Source organism: Acanthopagrus latus, chromosome 23 (assembly GCF_904848185.1).
Source record: "Acanthopagrus latus isolate v.2019 chromosome 23, fAcaLat1.1, whole genome shotgun sequence".
Lineage (NCBI taxonomy): Eukaryota > Metazoa > Chordata > Actinopteri > Spariformes > Sparidae > Acanthopagrus > Acanthopagrus latus.
The window spans coordinates 18,764,986-18,781,729 of NC_051061.1; the positions used below are offsets into that span (position 1 = coordinate 18,764,986).

Here is a 16,744-nt window from a genome sequence, read left to right on the forward strand (position 1 = left end):
TTCCCAGTCCAATGAGACAGTGCAGGATAAATTAAAGTATCTGTCGAATGAGGTGAGTGTTCCAGCAAAGTAAGCATTCCTGTTTTTTTTTTCCACATATCTTGTAGCTTGATTTCTAATCAGCATGCTCTTATTGTGGAAAGGAATGTATTTAAGACTTGAGCAACACAAAACGTGAAATATACGAGGGGTCCCTGAAGGTAGCGTTTGCTCGGTTAAGAAGAATGAGGAACAAAATCAAGTGAAGTTAACTTTCACAAGCGAAACAAGGAAACAGACAGGTATAAAAATAAAAAAAACATGTGCCTGAGTATTCGGTGAAATCCAGACCTCATGATCAGGGCGGCCGAACTAGGGGAAAAAAAATAAAATAAAAACACTAGCGTTTCTTTTCCTCTCGACACCTTTAAAAGATTTCAAAGTTTGTGTCACTTCAGGTAATGACAGTCGCTTTGCTCGCAGGGCGTCTGAGGTGTCAGGTATTTCTTTCTTTTCTTTTTTTTATGACTCTGTCCTCCTGACTTGGACTTTACCCAGCAGCTCGCTACAACTTTAAGAAATAAATGACTTGTTTTTTCTTTTCTGCAGGAAATCACATGGAGGTGCTCTTGCGCTCACATGACAGTCTGAACCATGGCTGGAGAGATCAATGAAGGTACAGTACGACAAACTTCTCACACTCCTCTCGACACAACGCTGTGGGACCGTTTCGTTATTGTTTTGCTTTTTTATGTGTCTTGTTTGGCGTCGCGGTGTCAAAGCCGGAGAAAACTACAGCGGCGAGACGTTTTTCTTTTTCTTTTTTTCTGAATGTGGATGTGTTTGCGTGGTGGAGTCCCGATGGGAGCTGACCAGTGAGAACTTTTTGGGTACATGAAGATCTCGTCAAGTCGCTCCATCTAAAAACCCTCCATTAGTGATTTAAATTGATTGGGTCTCCTGTTTATGCCTCCCTGTGCTACAGTATTAGTGAATGTTACTGTTTGAGATGATGCAAACCGGTTATTAAAGTTTTGATGTTTTTTTCCCACCTGCCACGTGATAAAGCTGTCACTTGTGCATCGCAGTATATATATCCATCTATATATTTGATAACAACTTAATCAGCTGTATTCCTCATACTGTGAATCTCTGATAATGCTACTGAATGTTTAGTGTTGTCTTGGAAGATCTAAACTATTTTCATTTGTTTTTTTAAATGATCTGATCTGTGAGGGATGATTTGAAGTCACATGGTTGGAATGAAATGAGTGACTAGGTCCCATAAAAAGGTGATAAGATCATCTAACTCAGCTGTTTGCACTGCTCGCTGACCTGTCCTCCCTCACTGTGTGATGATTGGGGGGGATGCTGCTCTGACAGGCTGCTCGTGGACGCTGTGATGCCATGTAGGTGTTGTTCCTCTTTCAGGCTCAGTTCCTGCCTATTACAGGGAAGTGTATGAGGCCATCCGCTGTAGGACAGATGAGAGGGTGCAGGTCGAAGTGTTTCAGCGGTTGCTCCAACGGACCGATCTCTCCAAGGCGGTTTTAGGCCAGGTGAGGGGTTTGTACTCATGATCTTTACCTGTGGGGGGCAGTTTGATTCATAGGCACCATTTAAAAACAACATTAAATATCACTTTCACTGTTTCAAATGAAGGCTAACTGAGGCTGAGGCTTCTTCTAATCAACATTTATAAGTTAAACACTTGACTGTGTGATATCTTTTGCGCAAATATGTGTTCAGTTCTGATAAGACAGTATGTGTTGTGACTTAATATCAGGGGGCTTCAGATAACGTAGGCCATGATATGGTTGTGATATCAACAGGATGTTGGAAAGCTCTGTGTGGGTTTAGCAGATTGTTACAGGGGCTCTGTGGACATGGAACATTTGATTATGTTAACGGACTCCATTTCTATTGTTATCTGTTACTGGAGCGGAGAGGAGCACCGAGACAAACATGTGAGGACGCGCTTAAAGTCACGTCCATTGGATTGTCACGGAAAATCCGACCTGAGTCCGTCTCAACAAAATCCACAGTCCAGCAGCATTGAGCTGCTAAAAAAAATCATCCACAGGCTTTGATCAGGCAACTTATAAGGACCCTTTTTTCATGTCACGTTACAATCCGCTCACATACAGCCAATAAAAAAGGGGATAATACATGACAATTGTTACATAGAGCACCTTTAAAGACACAAGCTTTAAAGGATGAGTACATCTGAAAATAAAAATTCTGTCAGTATGTGTGCTGGTGGAAAGTTGGATGAAGTTTCATGGTCCACGAAACTTTCCTGGAGCTTCGCAGCAAAACGGCGTTGCAGCTTTCTCCTCAACAGCTGAAGGAAACAACAATATTTATGCAGACAACCACTTCAGATGGGGTGTGCGCTATCGTTTTAGCTTAGGAGCTACCTAAAGATTTCAGCTCTAAAAAGGAAGTGTTAATGACGTCTCGTCAAGACTTTTACATATTGAAGCGAGTCCCCATCTCCTTCAGTTGTTACAAGAATTAAAAGAATTACAAGAATGCTGTGACACTGTTTTGCTTTAAAGGTCCGTAAATGTTTTATGGACTACGAATCTTCCTATTGGCGTGAGCGTGAGTTAATGACTGAATTCTCATTTTTGGGTGAACTTGTCCTTTAGATATCCTGTCAGTTTTTCTCCCTGTACTGCTGAGTTACAGTCATATGTTACAACACATGTCTTTGGAGTATTTGAGAGCCAGCTCATGGTTCAGCAGAATGTCCAGTTTCCTGACTCTTCAGCGTATCATCGCCTTTGTGTCGAGTGAGCACTTTTTGCATGAAGGAATGCAAACCACAGTTGAAATTTAGATGCTGGACTGAGAAGCGGTGACCCTCTGACGTCATGCTGTCTCTGTCTGTCCCTCGCAGATCGCTGAGCATGTTGACTCCACAGATGGATTCCTGAGCAAGTTGTCCCTCTACAAAGCGCTCGCCCTGATCGCTCTCGCTCAGCAAGGGAAGGAGCCCAGCCCCAAGCTCTTGGAGAACTGCATACAGGGTAGATGACAGCAGAGCAGTAAAGCTTTCTGCTTAATGAGTAGCTTGATCGTAACCTCCAAACCCCCATTCATCCTTCTGCTGCTGTGATGTGTCATCTGTTCAGGGCAAATGTCACTCTTTTATTGGCTCACGTATACGAGGTTTCGCTTCTTACAGAGTTTCTCTATGACCGGTTACGACAAGGATACACCCGCCTATTGTTATAAAGACAGTCTCTTGGGAGCATTTATATAAAAACGATAGGTACAAAATATAACTTTTCTCCCATACATTGTGTTTCTTTTACAACAGAGTAAAAACCTACAATTTGATATAATTAAGCTTCATTTATTTTATTTTATTCTGGTGGAGAGCTCCGCTATGTTTCAGTGTTGCATTCTTTCACTTGTTCAACACTGGGAAGATGATAGAGGGGAATTTTATGGTTTTCATAGAGGTAGCCATTATGCTGGCTTGACTTAGATCCATTCCCAACCTTCCGTGATTATTTAAGGCTCTCTCTGTTATTTCAGGTGGGGCCAGTGTGGCAGCTTGCTGCATGCCACTTCCTCATCTTTGCTAGAACAAGTTTTCTGCGTTTGTCGCAGTGCATTACATTCAGATTCATGACCTTCTTGGAATGAACTCCAGGCACAATACTGAGCCGGCAAGAGACAAATAGAGCCGGACACGTAGTAATCTGTGGTTTTAACACCAGCATTCCTCACTGTGAGGAAATTCATTTCATCCTAGATTTATCATTAACAAAGCAAATATTGGAAGATATTCAGTACCGTTTTTGTGCTTGACAGAGTTTCCAAAACCTCAGCTCGGGGAGCCGAGGGACTTGAGTGCGCTGAGGATGCAGCCGGCTCAAGAGGACGTACTGACGGTGTCCCAGACGCTGGACAAACTGCTGGCCCAGGACACAGTCCAGGTGGAGCTCATACCCGAGAAGAAGGGCCTGTTCCTCAAACATGTGGAGTACCAGGTCACCAGCCAGGCAAGGCACCCAATACATTGTACTCCTTTTAGATTGTTGTGTTAGAATAAATGTGTTGCAGTATTATTTTTTAGATTAGATTTTGATTGAATTGGGTTTTAGTCACACCATGGCCTCTCCATCCATCTGCCATGACACTAAATTTGGAACAGAAAACATAATCGTGCGTGCACTAGCCCATTTTCTAATCACTTCCTTCCTCTGCTATATGTTCTCTAGCGGTATAAAATATCCGTTTACCGACGCTACAGCGATTTTGATGTCTTCCACGAGGTTCTGATCCAGAGATTTGCCTACAGAATGGTGCCGGCACTGCCACCTAAAAGAATGTTAAAAGGAGGTACGTTGACTCTGAACTCTGACATCCACACAGTTCTGATTGTATTTCTTTGTTTTCTGCATTTCCTCTGTCTTAGATCCACTACTCTGTGCCCATTAGTTAGAGATTATATACTTAACTGAAAGGTCGGCTGTAAATATCCAGGGGGGTTCTGGTAGCTTGGTAGTTTTTACGGCTGATAAATAATAAATGTTCAATTTTAATAGAAACTGGTATTCCTGCAGGTTCTTTTGTTTCAAACACAGTCGTCCCCATTCATCAAAGTTATTGCCTGAAAGAAACAGGGAAACTAGTGATGTGTAAAATGAGGCTGTTTCAGTTCACAAGGACTTATTGTTGCTTTGGAATGATAATTAAGTCAACACACACACACACACACACACACACGTACACACAGTGAGGGATCCTGGCAAAACTCTTGATTAGACAGTCTCTCAATTAGAATCAAAGTACAGAATATATCGAAAAAGTTACCACACACATAAATCCAACGTCCTGCCAGCTGTGCTCATTTCCTCTGATATGTGTAGCACAAGATCTACTTCAATATGTGCATATGTAAGATTATGTGTTGTTTCACTAATTGGTGCAGTCAGTGAGTCTTTACATGCTGATCCTTGAAAGATAACTTGACCAGTTTTAGTATCGTTCTCCCACAAAATTGCTGAAATCACAAGTTTTTGGGAAATGAAATGAAAAAAGATGCCACAGAAACATCAAGAGATACCACTTAAAGAAAATTCCATAGATTTCTTTTTCCTGGTCAAAAATCTGGTGCCTACATTACCCACAATGCAACTCAAGCACCAACGGTTCAGTTGCAGGTTCGGGTGCAGACTACCTGGAACTGACTCAAGTGACATCACTGAAGGCAGTTTATCTGATTTCACAGTACAATAAGTGTCCATGTAGAAGTGCCTTGAACCTGCATTCTGTCTTCTGACCAGCAGACACTTTGAATGGTTGCAGAAAAAGGACCAACCATATATAAGCTTATGTGAAAATGATCCCACTTCTCACTTGATTTGTCATCTTAGTAAACACTTTCCTAATAAGTCTGTGGTCTCAATCAATTGTTCAAAGTCTTCTTCATGAAATTCATGAAATGAAATGATGTTCATTTTGTGAAGTATGGTCCCATTTGGTGTTAAATAGAGGATCAAACAGGGCGTGCTTCAGGGGGAATGCTTGAAAAGTTCTTTTAGGCAAGTCTTGTTTCTTGGCAACCATCTTGGGAAAACACGCAAATCTGATTTAAAAAAATGCTTAAAACGTTCTGTGACTTCGCCCAAAAATAAGATTTAAAATGCTCAGTGCAGGAATACAATTGTTTCCTGTTTCCTGGTTCAGTAGACAATTGGCTTTTGGGGGCAGGGGCAGGATATGTGTCATAAAACCGCCATCTCGGGAAACACAGAGTTTTCTATTCATGAAGCTTTAAGTGGTCTGTCTCCCCTCTCATAACGTCTCTGATGCCACATTATATAAATTGACCTTTAAACAACTATTTCAGTTAATTGCCCCATGTCTGTCAACATTAACATTCCTGGTCAGATTGCGTCATGTGTTCCTCACAGTCCACTTATTTCCCACTAAAAATGTATCCTATGATTTTTTTGTTTCTCCGGCGTCCATCCACAGTCCTGACCAACGTCTCCGAGCGCGAGTTCATCGAGGGCAGGCGACGCGCCCTCGGCAGATTCATCAACCTGGTGGCGCGGCATCCCTTCTTCTCAGAGGACGAGCTGGTCAAGACCTTCCTCACCTTCAGCGGCTCCGTACGTGGTGCTTTCGCGACTCGCTGCTGCCTCGCTCTGCGGCTTTTGCACAATAAGCATTATCATCATGATGACTGACAGTGAAATGCTTCCTGTTCCAGCTACTCGGTGTCTTTTTCCACTCACACACTCCCCACCCCTCTTCCCACACAGGATGTTCAGACTAAGCTGCGTGACACTTACAAGAAAACGGGGGATGAGTTCATGACCAACAGAATTGCAACCCTGGCAAAGGTTTGTCACGTAAACGGTGGGAAGAAAAACCCAAAGTACAGCCACTTGACCAGGTGTCTTTTAAGAGCTGTGTTGTCTCTGTTGTGTAGGAATATCTCCCCGCCGACATCCAGGCTCAGTTCTCAGCAAGCAGAGAGCTGATTAGAAATATTCACAACAGCTTCCAAAAGCTGCGGGACAGAGCCGAGAAAATGGCGGAGCGCTCGAAGGAGAACGCAACTGATCTCCTCATGTTTGGCAAAGAGCTCAGGTATTTCATTATTATGGATGTAACGTTGAAGTCTGTCTCCAGTTTCCAGAGCTTTTGGACTTTGGGAAGACAAACGTTAATAAGACTCCAAATCTTCAGTGTTGTTGTGTCTCTTCATGGTTGTTACCTTGAAATGAGTTTGGCAGCTCAGACACCACAATGTTCCATTCCGCCTCTGTAATAACGCTGTTTTTCTTCAGCACGCTGGGCTCAGATGCTTCGTCTCTTCCCTCCTTGGCCTCCTCACAAAGTACCTGGGGGACCCTGCGTCAGTCTCTGAAGAGTCTGTCCGTGGAGTTTGCCGTGCTGTCTGACAAAGCTGCTCAGCAGGTACGGCTCTCAGTCCTTCATCCCCACCACCTGCTGCCCAAAACCGACACGAGTAGTGAATGTTGTTGTGCTGATGTCCTCAGGGCCGACGGGAGGAGGACGACGTTGTGGAAAAACTGAATCTTTTCCTGGATTTGCTGCAATCATACAGAGTGAGTACTTTACAAATTAAGATTCTTGCACAGGAAACACGTGAACATGTTTTTCAAAATCAGATGTTTTTACAGTTCACACAAGTACATCTGATACAATGAGGCGATCGATCAATTATTAGATTGACAGAAATTAACTGGCAACTATTTGGATAATCGTTTGACATATTTTTCCTTTCACTTACAATCATTTGAACACATTTCTAATTATTTTGAGATTTTAGACTGTTACTGGACTGTAATTTTGACAGCATTTCTCACCATTTTCAGAACTTTCAAACCAAGCAGTCAGTTGATGAGTGGAGAAAATGCTCGGCAGATTAATCCACAATGAAAAAAACTAATTAGTTACAGTCGTACACACTAAAAGCCCAACTGAGCTCCAATTAAAATTCTCCTTTTACATGAATATAGAGTAATAATAATCTTCAAAACACTTTTTTCTTGTAGGTTTAGTGCATTTTCCTGATTATACTTACCTACTCTAACTAAACAAAAATTTTAAATGAAAGAATTGTTGCGTTAGGATGTAAATGATCCACCTCCTCCATTAATGAATCCAACTTTATGAAGCACTGCAAAGCAGCTTTCACCAAAACAAGGCATAAAATAAAAATCTCCTGTTTTTGAGTGTTCAAGTTCGCACCACAAGATTTTCTTCCACTTTGCTGAGGATTTTTCTGGAGATCGCTGACAAAAGGCCTCAGATCAGAGGCAGATTGTTGGCGACAGCCGTTGTGTCTGAACTGTTCAAATGAGCGATGTTCTGCTGGATATCCAGCAGGATGAATATCTGGTTAAATCGCCGATGGGTCGAGCATCAAGGAACGAGCTTCAGCCAATGACACTCTCTCCTTTCTCCCTCTCTCCTCTGTCATCCACAGCAGCTCTCTGAACTCGGTCTAACCAAGCATCCATTTTTATGGAACGAGCACATAAAAGCTTTTACTGAAGTCTGTACCAGAATCTATACAAACAAACTGTGTCGACCCTGCTGAACCACAACAGTTTTTCAGTTCAGTTCGTTTTCAGTGCACAAATAACTCAGAGTGTGTCTAGTGTGACATTTCAATGTATGACACCGATCAGTCATGCAGGTCCCATGATTACAAGACAGGAAGTACTTAGTAACTAGATTCAGGATTATGTAATAATCCATTTTGCTGTGACTAAACAAGGGGACTGGGGACTTACCACAATCTGTTAACTTCGATTTATATGGCCATTTAACATTTTGCACAAACAGCTCTCCTATCATCCTCGGCTGTTGTGCACCACGGTTCTGTCTATAATCCGTGCCATTTTCGAGGCAGCTGAGGAGAACTGCATGTGACTTGCATTTTGACCCCAGGATCTCTGCGAGCGCCACGAGAAGGGCGTCCTCCACGAGCACCAGAGAGCTCTGCACAAGTACAGCGTGATGAAGAGGCAGATGATGAGCGCCACAGTGCAGCCCAAAGAGCAGGCGTCTGTGGAGCAGCTGGAGTCACGGATTGTTCAGGTGATCCGTCAGTTTCAGCATCTTTAAGGCTTCCTGACTGTTTTAAGTAATTCAGTGCTCGATAAATAAAATGTTACACACACACAACATCCACTGGGTGTAATTTGACACCAAAATGTTCTCACACTGTTTCATATTCTCCAGTGTTGAGGAATTAGATCAGTATCCATAAGGTCTCTTTTAATTGAATTCAGACCGTTTCACATTTTCAAGCGCAAACACCTCTAATGCTTCAGCGCACTTCCTGTCGCAGCGACCTTCTATTGAAACGCTCGACGCAGGGGGCCAGATAGGATAATACAACTGAATGAATAAGACCAACTTTGAATGGAGCAAATCACAGTTTCGAACATGGGTGGAAACATGAGTCACATTGGGTTTGATATCAATTAACAGCTTTTGTCGACTGGCTGTCTCCCTGCTGGTTTCATCTTGTGACTGTGGTTACTCTCAGTGTGGTTCGTCTGTGTTTGGAGTACGTGGTTAGAAACTGAATGAAATTGTTTTCTGATCATTTCAGCTTCAGTTTTTGGATTTTGACTGTTCAGTCAGTTGAACCTCTCTCAGTGTTATTTAATGTCAGTAACATTATTTTATTTTACACATTATAAACGTTTTGTGATTTTTCTGTTTAACAGCAAGAAAACGCCATTCAGACGATGGAGCTGCGTAACTACTTCTCCCTGTTCTGCCTCCACCAAGAGACGCAGCTCATCTTCATCTACCTTCCCATCACATCCCACATCCTCGGGGCTTTTGTTAACTCCCAGGTCCAAGGACACCGAGAGGTGAGGGAATCATCATTTTCTGCAGTTTTTCTCCTCTGTCGCTGCGAGAGGTCAAATCAGTTTTTTTTAAATTGGCTTCCGATGAAAGGACTAATAATGATGGATGGTATCACCGGAGGAATAATCTCCCTCATGGACGATTGGAGCTTGTTTACAGTTCACATGAATAGATGAATCTCCCACACAAGCCTTCGCCTATTTATTTGTTTGTACTGAAATATTTATTTAAAAACCAAATGAAGCAAACAGGTTAGACGCCTCGATCTGAATTTAATCTTTTTCACTCAACCGCCAATATGGAAGGGCCGGGAAATATGTTCATGTATCATTATCATGAAAATGTATCATCTTAGACTTAGGATATCATTATATCATGGTGCGACAGTGTTGTCTGTTGTTTATAGGCTGTGTTATAGTATGTGATGTCATTTTCTGACTTGCTAATACTTTTTAGTTTTTAGCCTGAAAATATTGGGGTATTATTTTCAGGCCTTACTGCACACAGCCCAACAATGTGGCAACATTTCTGTGAAACTTGATGTGATTTAACTTGGTTGTTTTCTGAATATGATTACCTGGAAACCATAAACAATATACAGGTTTCATACGTGGGCTGAAGAGCTTGGATTTTGGTGAAAGAGTGAACTTAACCTTGTCTGAAAGTGGCAATTTTAAAAGTTAACGCAGGATTTAAATGTTTAACAACACAGAATGGCACATGTTGAGAGGTAAAAGTGGCTTCTAAATCCTCAAACTATAATCTCTATTCCCAACATCTCGTCATATTATGTCATGTAAGGGAGCCGGTGTCCTTTTAACTTTTAACCTTCCTCCATTTAACTATGCACTTTTTGCCTTCTCTGCAGATGGGAGAGGTGTGGAACGAACTCCAGCCAAAGCTCGGATGTCTCTTCGGTGGTAATAACGGACTGAGACGTCCCATCTGAAACCCGAAAGACACAGAAGTGGAAGGAGGGGAAAACTGCAGCGGACGAGGATCACAAACTGGAAAAGAACTTTTAAAAATTAAGAATGCACAACCTCTCGTCATCCCATTACACAGTATACATTTCTCTCAATAAGAGGATTGTTAATGTAAACGGATTCTCAACTTCTCGACTTATTTTGGGGGTTTGATCATCGACCATGTAAGTGGAAAACACGCTGGGCTCATAAATCTGCCATTTCATGCTCCGCTTGATGAGCAAATTATTTCCTTTTTTCCAAACGAAGGAGGGAAAATCCTCTAACAGTTATTTTATTTAAGGGAGCAGTCGGCACGTCGGCCTTGAAGGATGATGGTAAACTCATGCATTCCCACTCATTTCCTGAAGCACCTGTTTATAACTTTTAACTTTTTAAGAGGTTTTATACACTAAGATAGCTGAGGAAGAGTAGCGCTGGTCAGACAGTTAGACTTTATTAAAGGATGGGATTATTTTAAATCTCCAGTCATGAAGGTTTTTTTGCTGAATAACTTTAGACGAAATGATTTTTGATACAGATTTGTAGTTCATAAGGACGTGTAGCATCGTACTTCACATGTTTATGGACGCTTGTGCTCCTTCTCTCACTGTTATAGTATTTACTTCTTTGCTTTCTCCGCTTAAATTGTTTGAAGACTGTTTTATTTTATAAGCTACTTTGAAAGGCTTACACTCAGAGTACAAATACTACAAAGGGCAGAGATTTGAGATTTATTGATTAAAAAAACCCAACAACCTCTGGCACTAGTGTCAAAAATAACACTATAAGCTATTGATTAACTACCAAAGATCTATTATATAAATTCACTAAAAATACACAGCTGTGCAATAAGTCACGTAACAAGATTCCTAAGCAGTTAAAATGTAATAATAAATAACTTGGCCAAATCACCTTATAGAGTATTTTTTCACAGTTGTAGATTTAAATTTGTTTAGTGATGTGTATCAGGGCAAAGAGATGGTAACCCTGAACGGCCATGAGTAAAACATTATTTAATTTTGTTTCCATGTTAATGATGTACATTTGATTTTTTTTTTTCTCACAATCTTGATAAATGATCTTGTTATTTCAGGAAAACAACATTGCATTGACTTATCACAGGAAAACTGAGAAAATATGTTTGACTCATTTGTCTCTTTTGGGCTTCCGTACCTAAACTATGCTGTCAAAATTCAAACATTTTCCATTATCCTCTCACAACAACTTAAAGTTGTTTAACTTTTAACGTGATAATGGCATATGAAGGTTTTGTTTTCTGAAAACCCTGAGAAAATGATCTCATTATCTCAGAGAAACCAGGAAAAAATTACCATGTTATGTAAAATTGAAGGAAAAAATATGTCTGACCCATGGCTGTTTAAGGCTTCCATACAAAGATCTACAATATTACTACTTTTTAGATATTTGGCATGAAAACCATGATCTATATTTGTGACTGTACACATGTAGTTTATCAGAGCATAATATATAAATGGATACATATATTATTAAAGTAAAAAAGGGACACTTTGCCACAGACGGGCTCATGAATTTAAAGTTACCTCACAAACACACCAAGCTGACTGACCGGAAAGTAAAGGACGTGTGCACGTAGTTCAACTTTTATTTTATAAAGAAACTGAAACATTTGTGCATACAGTTTGAACACATTTGAAAAGAAAAACAGTATCAGGAATCAGGTTGACTTGCACAGAATATGAACCCAATAAAATTATGACTGTAGATATTGTAAATATTTTATCTAAGAAATCCTTGCTGAATTGTGTAAAATCAGTTATCCTGAAAAATAAAAACACAGGATTTTTCTTTCACTGTATTGATGCTTTGATTGTCTCTTTTTTTGAAACAGTTACTGTAACAGTTATTTTACATGTAAACACTACATGTAGAGTAAAGAAAGGACAAACAACAATCACTAGAGAATTTATAAAGATAACTTCACCATTAAAGAAGAAACCTGGAAGGCCGATGCTTTTAATAAATGTCCTCAGAAACACAGTACCGCTCACAGTTGCTCCACTTCTTCCAGTTTGTGGCTGAGGATCACATCGTGACCCTGAAACTTAAAGTAGCCAACGAATTTCTTCTTCTGGAGCATCAGCGGGAACCAAATGATGTCATCTGCCCACATTTGGCTGAAGGGGATCTGGTGACATTCAAACCACTGAGGCCTCATTTCTAGAAAACAGCAGGACATAGTTAGCAGACCTCCTGAAAGGCACACACATTTAATTTCGAGGCATAATAAAAGATTCCCATTTAGATTGTGTTTTCAGAGGTCTGTCTCAAAACAGTACTCACACGTCAATGTGTGCAATATGGGCGAGTTACAGTTGGCTGCCCTGTTTCCTTTAAGCCCAACACTAATGCCGGAGATGGAGAGAGAACATATTATGGCCTACAGAGTTCGTCTATGAGGCTTCAAAAGAATAAATCCAGTGTCAATCTTTTAACGCTATGGTCATTTTGGTACAAAATCCCTCTTTGCTTTTTCCTGCTGAGCTGTGTAACAAAAAAGAGCCAATGTTGGGCTAAAAACTTGGAAAGACCTCAACGTGTAACATCTACCTCAGACTGAAGAAGCCTCAATTTACCAAATGAAGTGTTGCACGATACCGCAGATTACGAGTATTGTTTCCAGAGAGATTTTAAAAAATGTGAACCTACCCTTTAAGTTCACTATACTGGCGTATAATACTTTTCTGTTGAAGTAGATAAACAACTGAGAAGATTCAACATTTTAAAAACACAAAAGACGTCAGCCTTTCACTTCTTTCTCAAACTAAAGAGAGAACTTTGGTACAGCGGCTTGACTTCTCCTGTCACTAAACTGTGTTTAAAAACATGTAGCGAACTTTCCTCTCCCGTGGGTGAAGTAGAAAATGTGATTTCTTAAACATCACCACTTGCTGAGACAGCGTGTAGAACTTTAAAGCCATACCAGTGCTGACAGCAAGTTTCAGCACCAACTTTGGCACATTTCATTCAAGCGTCTCCTCCGTTTCTCTCTCTTCCCGCCGGCTGTTTGACTCCTCTTGCCCTCCCTCAGGTCCGGCGTTAATGTCTGACTCCTCGACGAGCTGCACTTTGCTGTGCCTCCACTTCACCCCGTTGACCTTGACTAAATTCTCGGGAAGCGCAGATCACTGCAGGCCTCTGCATTCCTTCCTTTGAGGGCCTCTTCTTCCCTTTGTGAATTTACAGTCTTTTAAACTTAACTGCTGAGAGCATATTCATCGATCCCTGCCCTGAACTCGAGTGCTCTCTTTGCTCTCAGCCATGTCTGTGAAAAAGTTCCCATATAAATGTTTCAATTATTCACTCAGTGGGAACATTATGGTCTGTTTTGTTTCATAGGTGATTTCCAAAAACATGAACTAGATGCACTGTGAACCAAAACTATTGATTCTCAGAAGGCATCGTTATCTCAGACTAGAACTCTCACAAAGCCTGGACTGGCATCGAGATAAACATAATAGGAGGTTCAAGATATAAGGGGAACCAAAAGTAAAAAGGGAATTTTATTTGCAGGATTACAGTCGGCTTTGTTGGTCAGTGAGTTGGAATCATGTACGACAAAAATAGACGTTCCTGTGAACTGCGAACAATCATAGTTCTTAGAACGCTGTTTTTTTTTAGGCTCCAACCAGAGAGCAGGTTCCTCTGCAGCACCAGAGAAATGTAAGTGTAGAGTGGTTTGTCCATGTCAGGAGCAAGTGCTGGCAATTTATTTTTTTTTTTTTTTGAAATCCTGCCAGCTGTGCGAACAAGTGAAAACAAAAAAAGCTGGCTGGCTTACACAACTCAAGGGTCCTATAAAAGAAAATCCCAAACAAACATCCTTAAAAAGGTATATTGTTCCTCACTGAGCAGTTCCTCCTGGGGAGTCCCCAGAACTGCCCTGTCTGAGCGTGCCTTCACCCCTTTGCTTGTGGGATGGTACTTTCCAAAAGCACAGGAAATTTAGGGGCGGGGCTTGTGGTGCTGAAAGCCTGCAGCTGCAAACTAATCTGTTTTTTACAGAAAAAAAAGCACATGACTGATGAGTTTTTTCACAGATCTTTGACCGTGATGGAAACTGAGACAACAATGGACCCAATGAAGCTTTTAGTCTCTGAAAAGTAGTTCTGGGTACTTTTGGTGGAAATGCAGTTTCAGCTGTTCCTCTTTTTTTTTTTTTTAAACATGGTAATAAGAGACACTTCTATTTTCTAAGTCATTGTTTTAAAGCTATTTCAAGATAGATAATAATACAGTAGCTGTGTCATCCCACAGCTGTTTCACTTTTTACCCATTAACATAAAAATCAGGTAGAAATACGCTGGGATCAGTGTGTTGCCGTGGTAACGTACCATCTGATTCGGTCGGCTCTCCGTTATAATCGTCAGCTCTGAAAATGTGGACGTCCAGCAGCTGCGGGTCCCCGACAAACTCAAATTTGATATTTCCGACCTTCTCCAGGGCGTCCACCGTGAGGCCGCTCTCTTCCAGCAGTTCTCTGAGAAGGACATCATCACATGAATATTTGATAACGTGTCTTTTAGAAATAAACTCAGAGGAGACTTCACACAGACACTGACAGCAGGTTAGGATTGTAAAGTGTTGACACAAAGTGAGTCAACCACTTTCACTGATAGAGGCAGCTGGTAAGAGAAATATCTCCACAGATAGGCAGTTTAACGAAGCTGGAATCAGAATTTTGACTATTAATCAATTATCAAAAATGTCCGCAATTCATTTAATAGTTTACAGCTAGTTGATTAACTGTTGCAGCTTTCCAGAACTCCTTACACACAGAGCAGGTCTGTGCTTGACCCCGAGAGAAAACAGTTTGAGACTCGGCCTGATTGCATTCAGAACTTCCTTCCTTTAGCTTTTAGAACAAACATCCTGCTGGTGACTGATGATCGCACACACACACACACACACACACACACACACACACACACACACACACACAAAAGCAAATATGTTATTTTTTTCCCCGTTAACCTGTTAAGTCTGCGTGGAGCCCAATTGGGCTATTTGTTGAGCACCTAATAGCAATATACCTGAAACAGTAGTAGTTTGGTACCCGAGAAATTTAAAATGGCACAGATGGTGCCAAAATGTTCCCCAAAAAAAGGGGCACATTTAGAGGTTCTGCCTGAGTGCTGTGGACTAAAACCTCTTTAATTTAGTTCTGACTCAATGTATTAGCATAACAGTTGTCAGATGTAACGTTCAGCTGTTTTGCAGTTGTTTGCTAGAGATTTGGAGCTGCAGCTGCATCGTTCATCGGGGAAATTTATTCTAAAACAAAACAAATCTTGAATTTATGCTGTGTGCCAATATAAATCACTCTGACCCAGTGACATATATCCTTATACTTACACATCTGAACAAATACTTCCAGTGTTCCCTTTGTTATGTTGCCCTGATTATTCAAATAGATCTTGTAGTTGCACACAGATACGCTCTGTTCATTACACAGAGACACAAAGAGAGGCTAATTTGGAAAAGTATTAAAATTCTGAATTTGAATTTCTCTAAAAACTACATGGTTGACATCAAAGCTGATACACGCTTTGTTTTACATAATATTAAATCTAAAATTCCAGCTTTAATTGCTTGTTTCCCTTCAGACTCTGTCAGCTGTGCTGTGAACCCCACACACCCCCTCAGGGCAGTGCAGCTTCATGGAGACAGGTGAGCAGATGACTTTACCTCCGTGCACCTTCCTCGATGGTTTCTCCTTGTTGAACTTTGCCCCCGAAGCCGTTCCACTTCCCTACCCCGAACCCTCTCTTCTTCATGCCGAGCAGCACTCTGCCGGGCCGGACCACCAGCACCAGGGTCAGCAGCTTGGGGCTCATCATGTCAGCGGCCTGACAGGAAGAGATGAGATACACCTTCACAGAAACACAATGTCAACACCGACCTGAGCAAACATCAGAAACACAGCAGCGTGAGCGACAACCTCACCTGTTCAGAGTCTGTCCAGAGACTGTGGCTGCACGTGACCCGGTAAAAACAGTGAAAACGGATATTAAAAGAATAAATTGAAGTAAATGATGAATAAGAAACTTTGAAGGACTCCCGCGTGCAGCGCCACAGACGTGATCACGTGACGCGCTGACGTATGAGTGCCCGGATCGGTCCAAACAGCATCAGCCCGGACAGAAGCGTCCCATCATGTGTTTGGAGGATCTGTTGCATGAACGTGTTACTTTCAAATATGTTCGACTAGAAACTGAAGGCTTCAACAACAAACAACAATACTGATAATGTCATTTATATTTGCAGGGGCTTTGGATACATTTACAGCTTGAAGACAAACAAAAATATGAAAGCCCATTTCCACCAGCTAAAAGGAAAAAAAACAGAAGATGAAAACGAATTTTGAA

General features: G+C 41.3%; 2 protein-coding genes across 6 annotated transcripts; one reads left to right on the top strand and one right to left on the bottom strand.

The window, feature by feature from the left end:
- The first annotated feature begins 188 nt into the window (after window positions 1-188).
- On the top strand, window positions 189-12,174 carry snx8a (sorting nexin 8a). Of its 4 annotated transcripts, none has more exons than XM_037087698.1 (14): window positions 189-281; window positions 589-655; window positions 1,411-1,538; window positions 2,885-3,014; window positions 3,808-3,998; window positions 4,218-4,338; window positions 5,980-6,116; window positions 6,270-6,350; window positions 6,440-6,600; window positions 6,801-6,930; window positions 7,014-7,082; window positions 8,434-8,583; window positions 9,222-9,371; window positions 10,238-12,174. In XM_037087698.1, the coding sequence occupies exons 2-14, from the start codon at window positions 634-636 to the stop codon at window positions 10,316-10,318; spliced, it is 1,551 nt and encodes a 516-aa protein (XP_036943593.1). In that variant the 5' UTR covers window positions 189-281; window positions 589-633; the 3' UTR covers window positions 10,319-12,174. The 4 variants fall into 4 exon arrangements, with proteins under 4 accessions (XP_036943593.1, XP_036943591.1, XP_036943594.1 ...); XM_037087696.1 differs by lacking the exon at window positions 189-281 and adding an exon at window positions 296-479; XM_037087699.1 differs by lacking the exon at window positions 189-281 and adding an exon at window positions 382-437.
- On the bottom strand, window positions 11,948-16,626 carry nudt1 (nudix (nucleoside diphosphate linked moiety X)-type motif 1). 2 transcript variants are annotated; one of them, XM_037087704.1, is made up of 4 exons: window positions 16,323-16,626; window positions 16,065-16,225; window positions 14,711-14,856; window positions 11,948-12,536 (listed from the first exon to the last, which is right to left on the bottom strand). In XM_037087704.1, exons 2-4 carry the CDS (start codon window positions 16,214-16,216, stop codon window positions 12,364-12,366), a joined length of 471 nt encoding a protein of 156 aa, XP_036943599.1. In that variant the 5' UTR covers window positions 16,217-16,225; window positions 16,323-16,626; the 3' UTR covers window positions 11,948-12,363. The 2 variants fall into 2 exon arrangements, with proteins under 2 accessions (XP_036943599.1, XP_036943600.1); XM_037087705.1 differs by having other exon boundaries at window positions 16,065-16,249.
- Between the last annotated feature and the right edge of the window lie 118 nt (window positions 16,627-16,744).

Bases quoted from the DNA above. Each gene is read 5' to 3' on its own strand.
- nudt1 (XM_037087704.1), bottom strand. From the start codon at position 16,216: ATGATGAGCCCCAAGCTGCTGACCCTGGTGCTGGTGGTCCGGCCCGGC. The intron at 14,857-16,064 runs GTAAAGTCATCT...TGTCCTTCTCAG, and splicing joins ATCGAGGAAGGTGCACGGAG to AGAACTGCTGGAAGAGAGCG. The intron at 12,537-14,710 runs GTACGTTACCAC...GCTGTTTTCTAG, and splicing joins AGAGCCGACCGAATCAGATG to AAATGAGGCCTCAGTGGTTT.
- snx8a (XM_037087695.1), top strand. From the start codon at position 731: ATGTGTCTTGTTTGGCGTCGCGGTGTCAAAGCCGGAGAAAACTACAGC. The intron at 6,117-6,269 runs GTACGTGGTGCT...CTTCCCACACAG, and splicing joins TCCTCACCTTCAGCGGCTCC to GATGTTCAGACTAAGCTGCG. The intron at 9,372-10,237 runs GTGAGGGAATCA...CCTTCTCTGCAG, and splicing joins AGGTCCAAGGACACCGAGAG to ATGGGAGAGGTGTGGAACGA.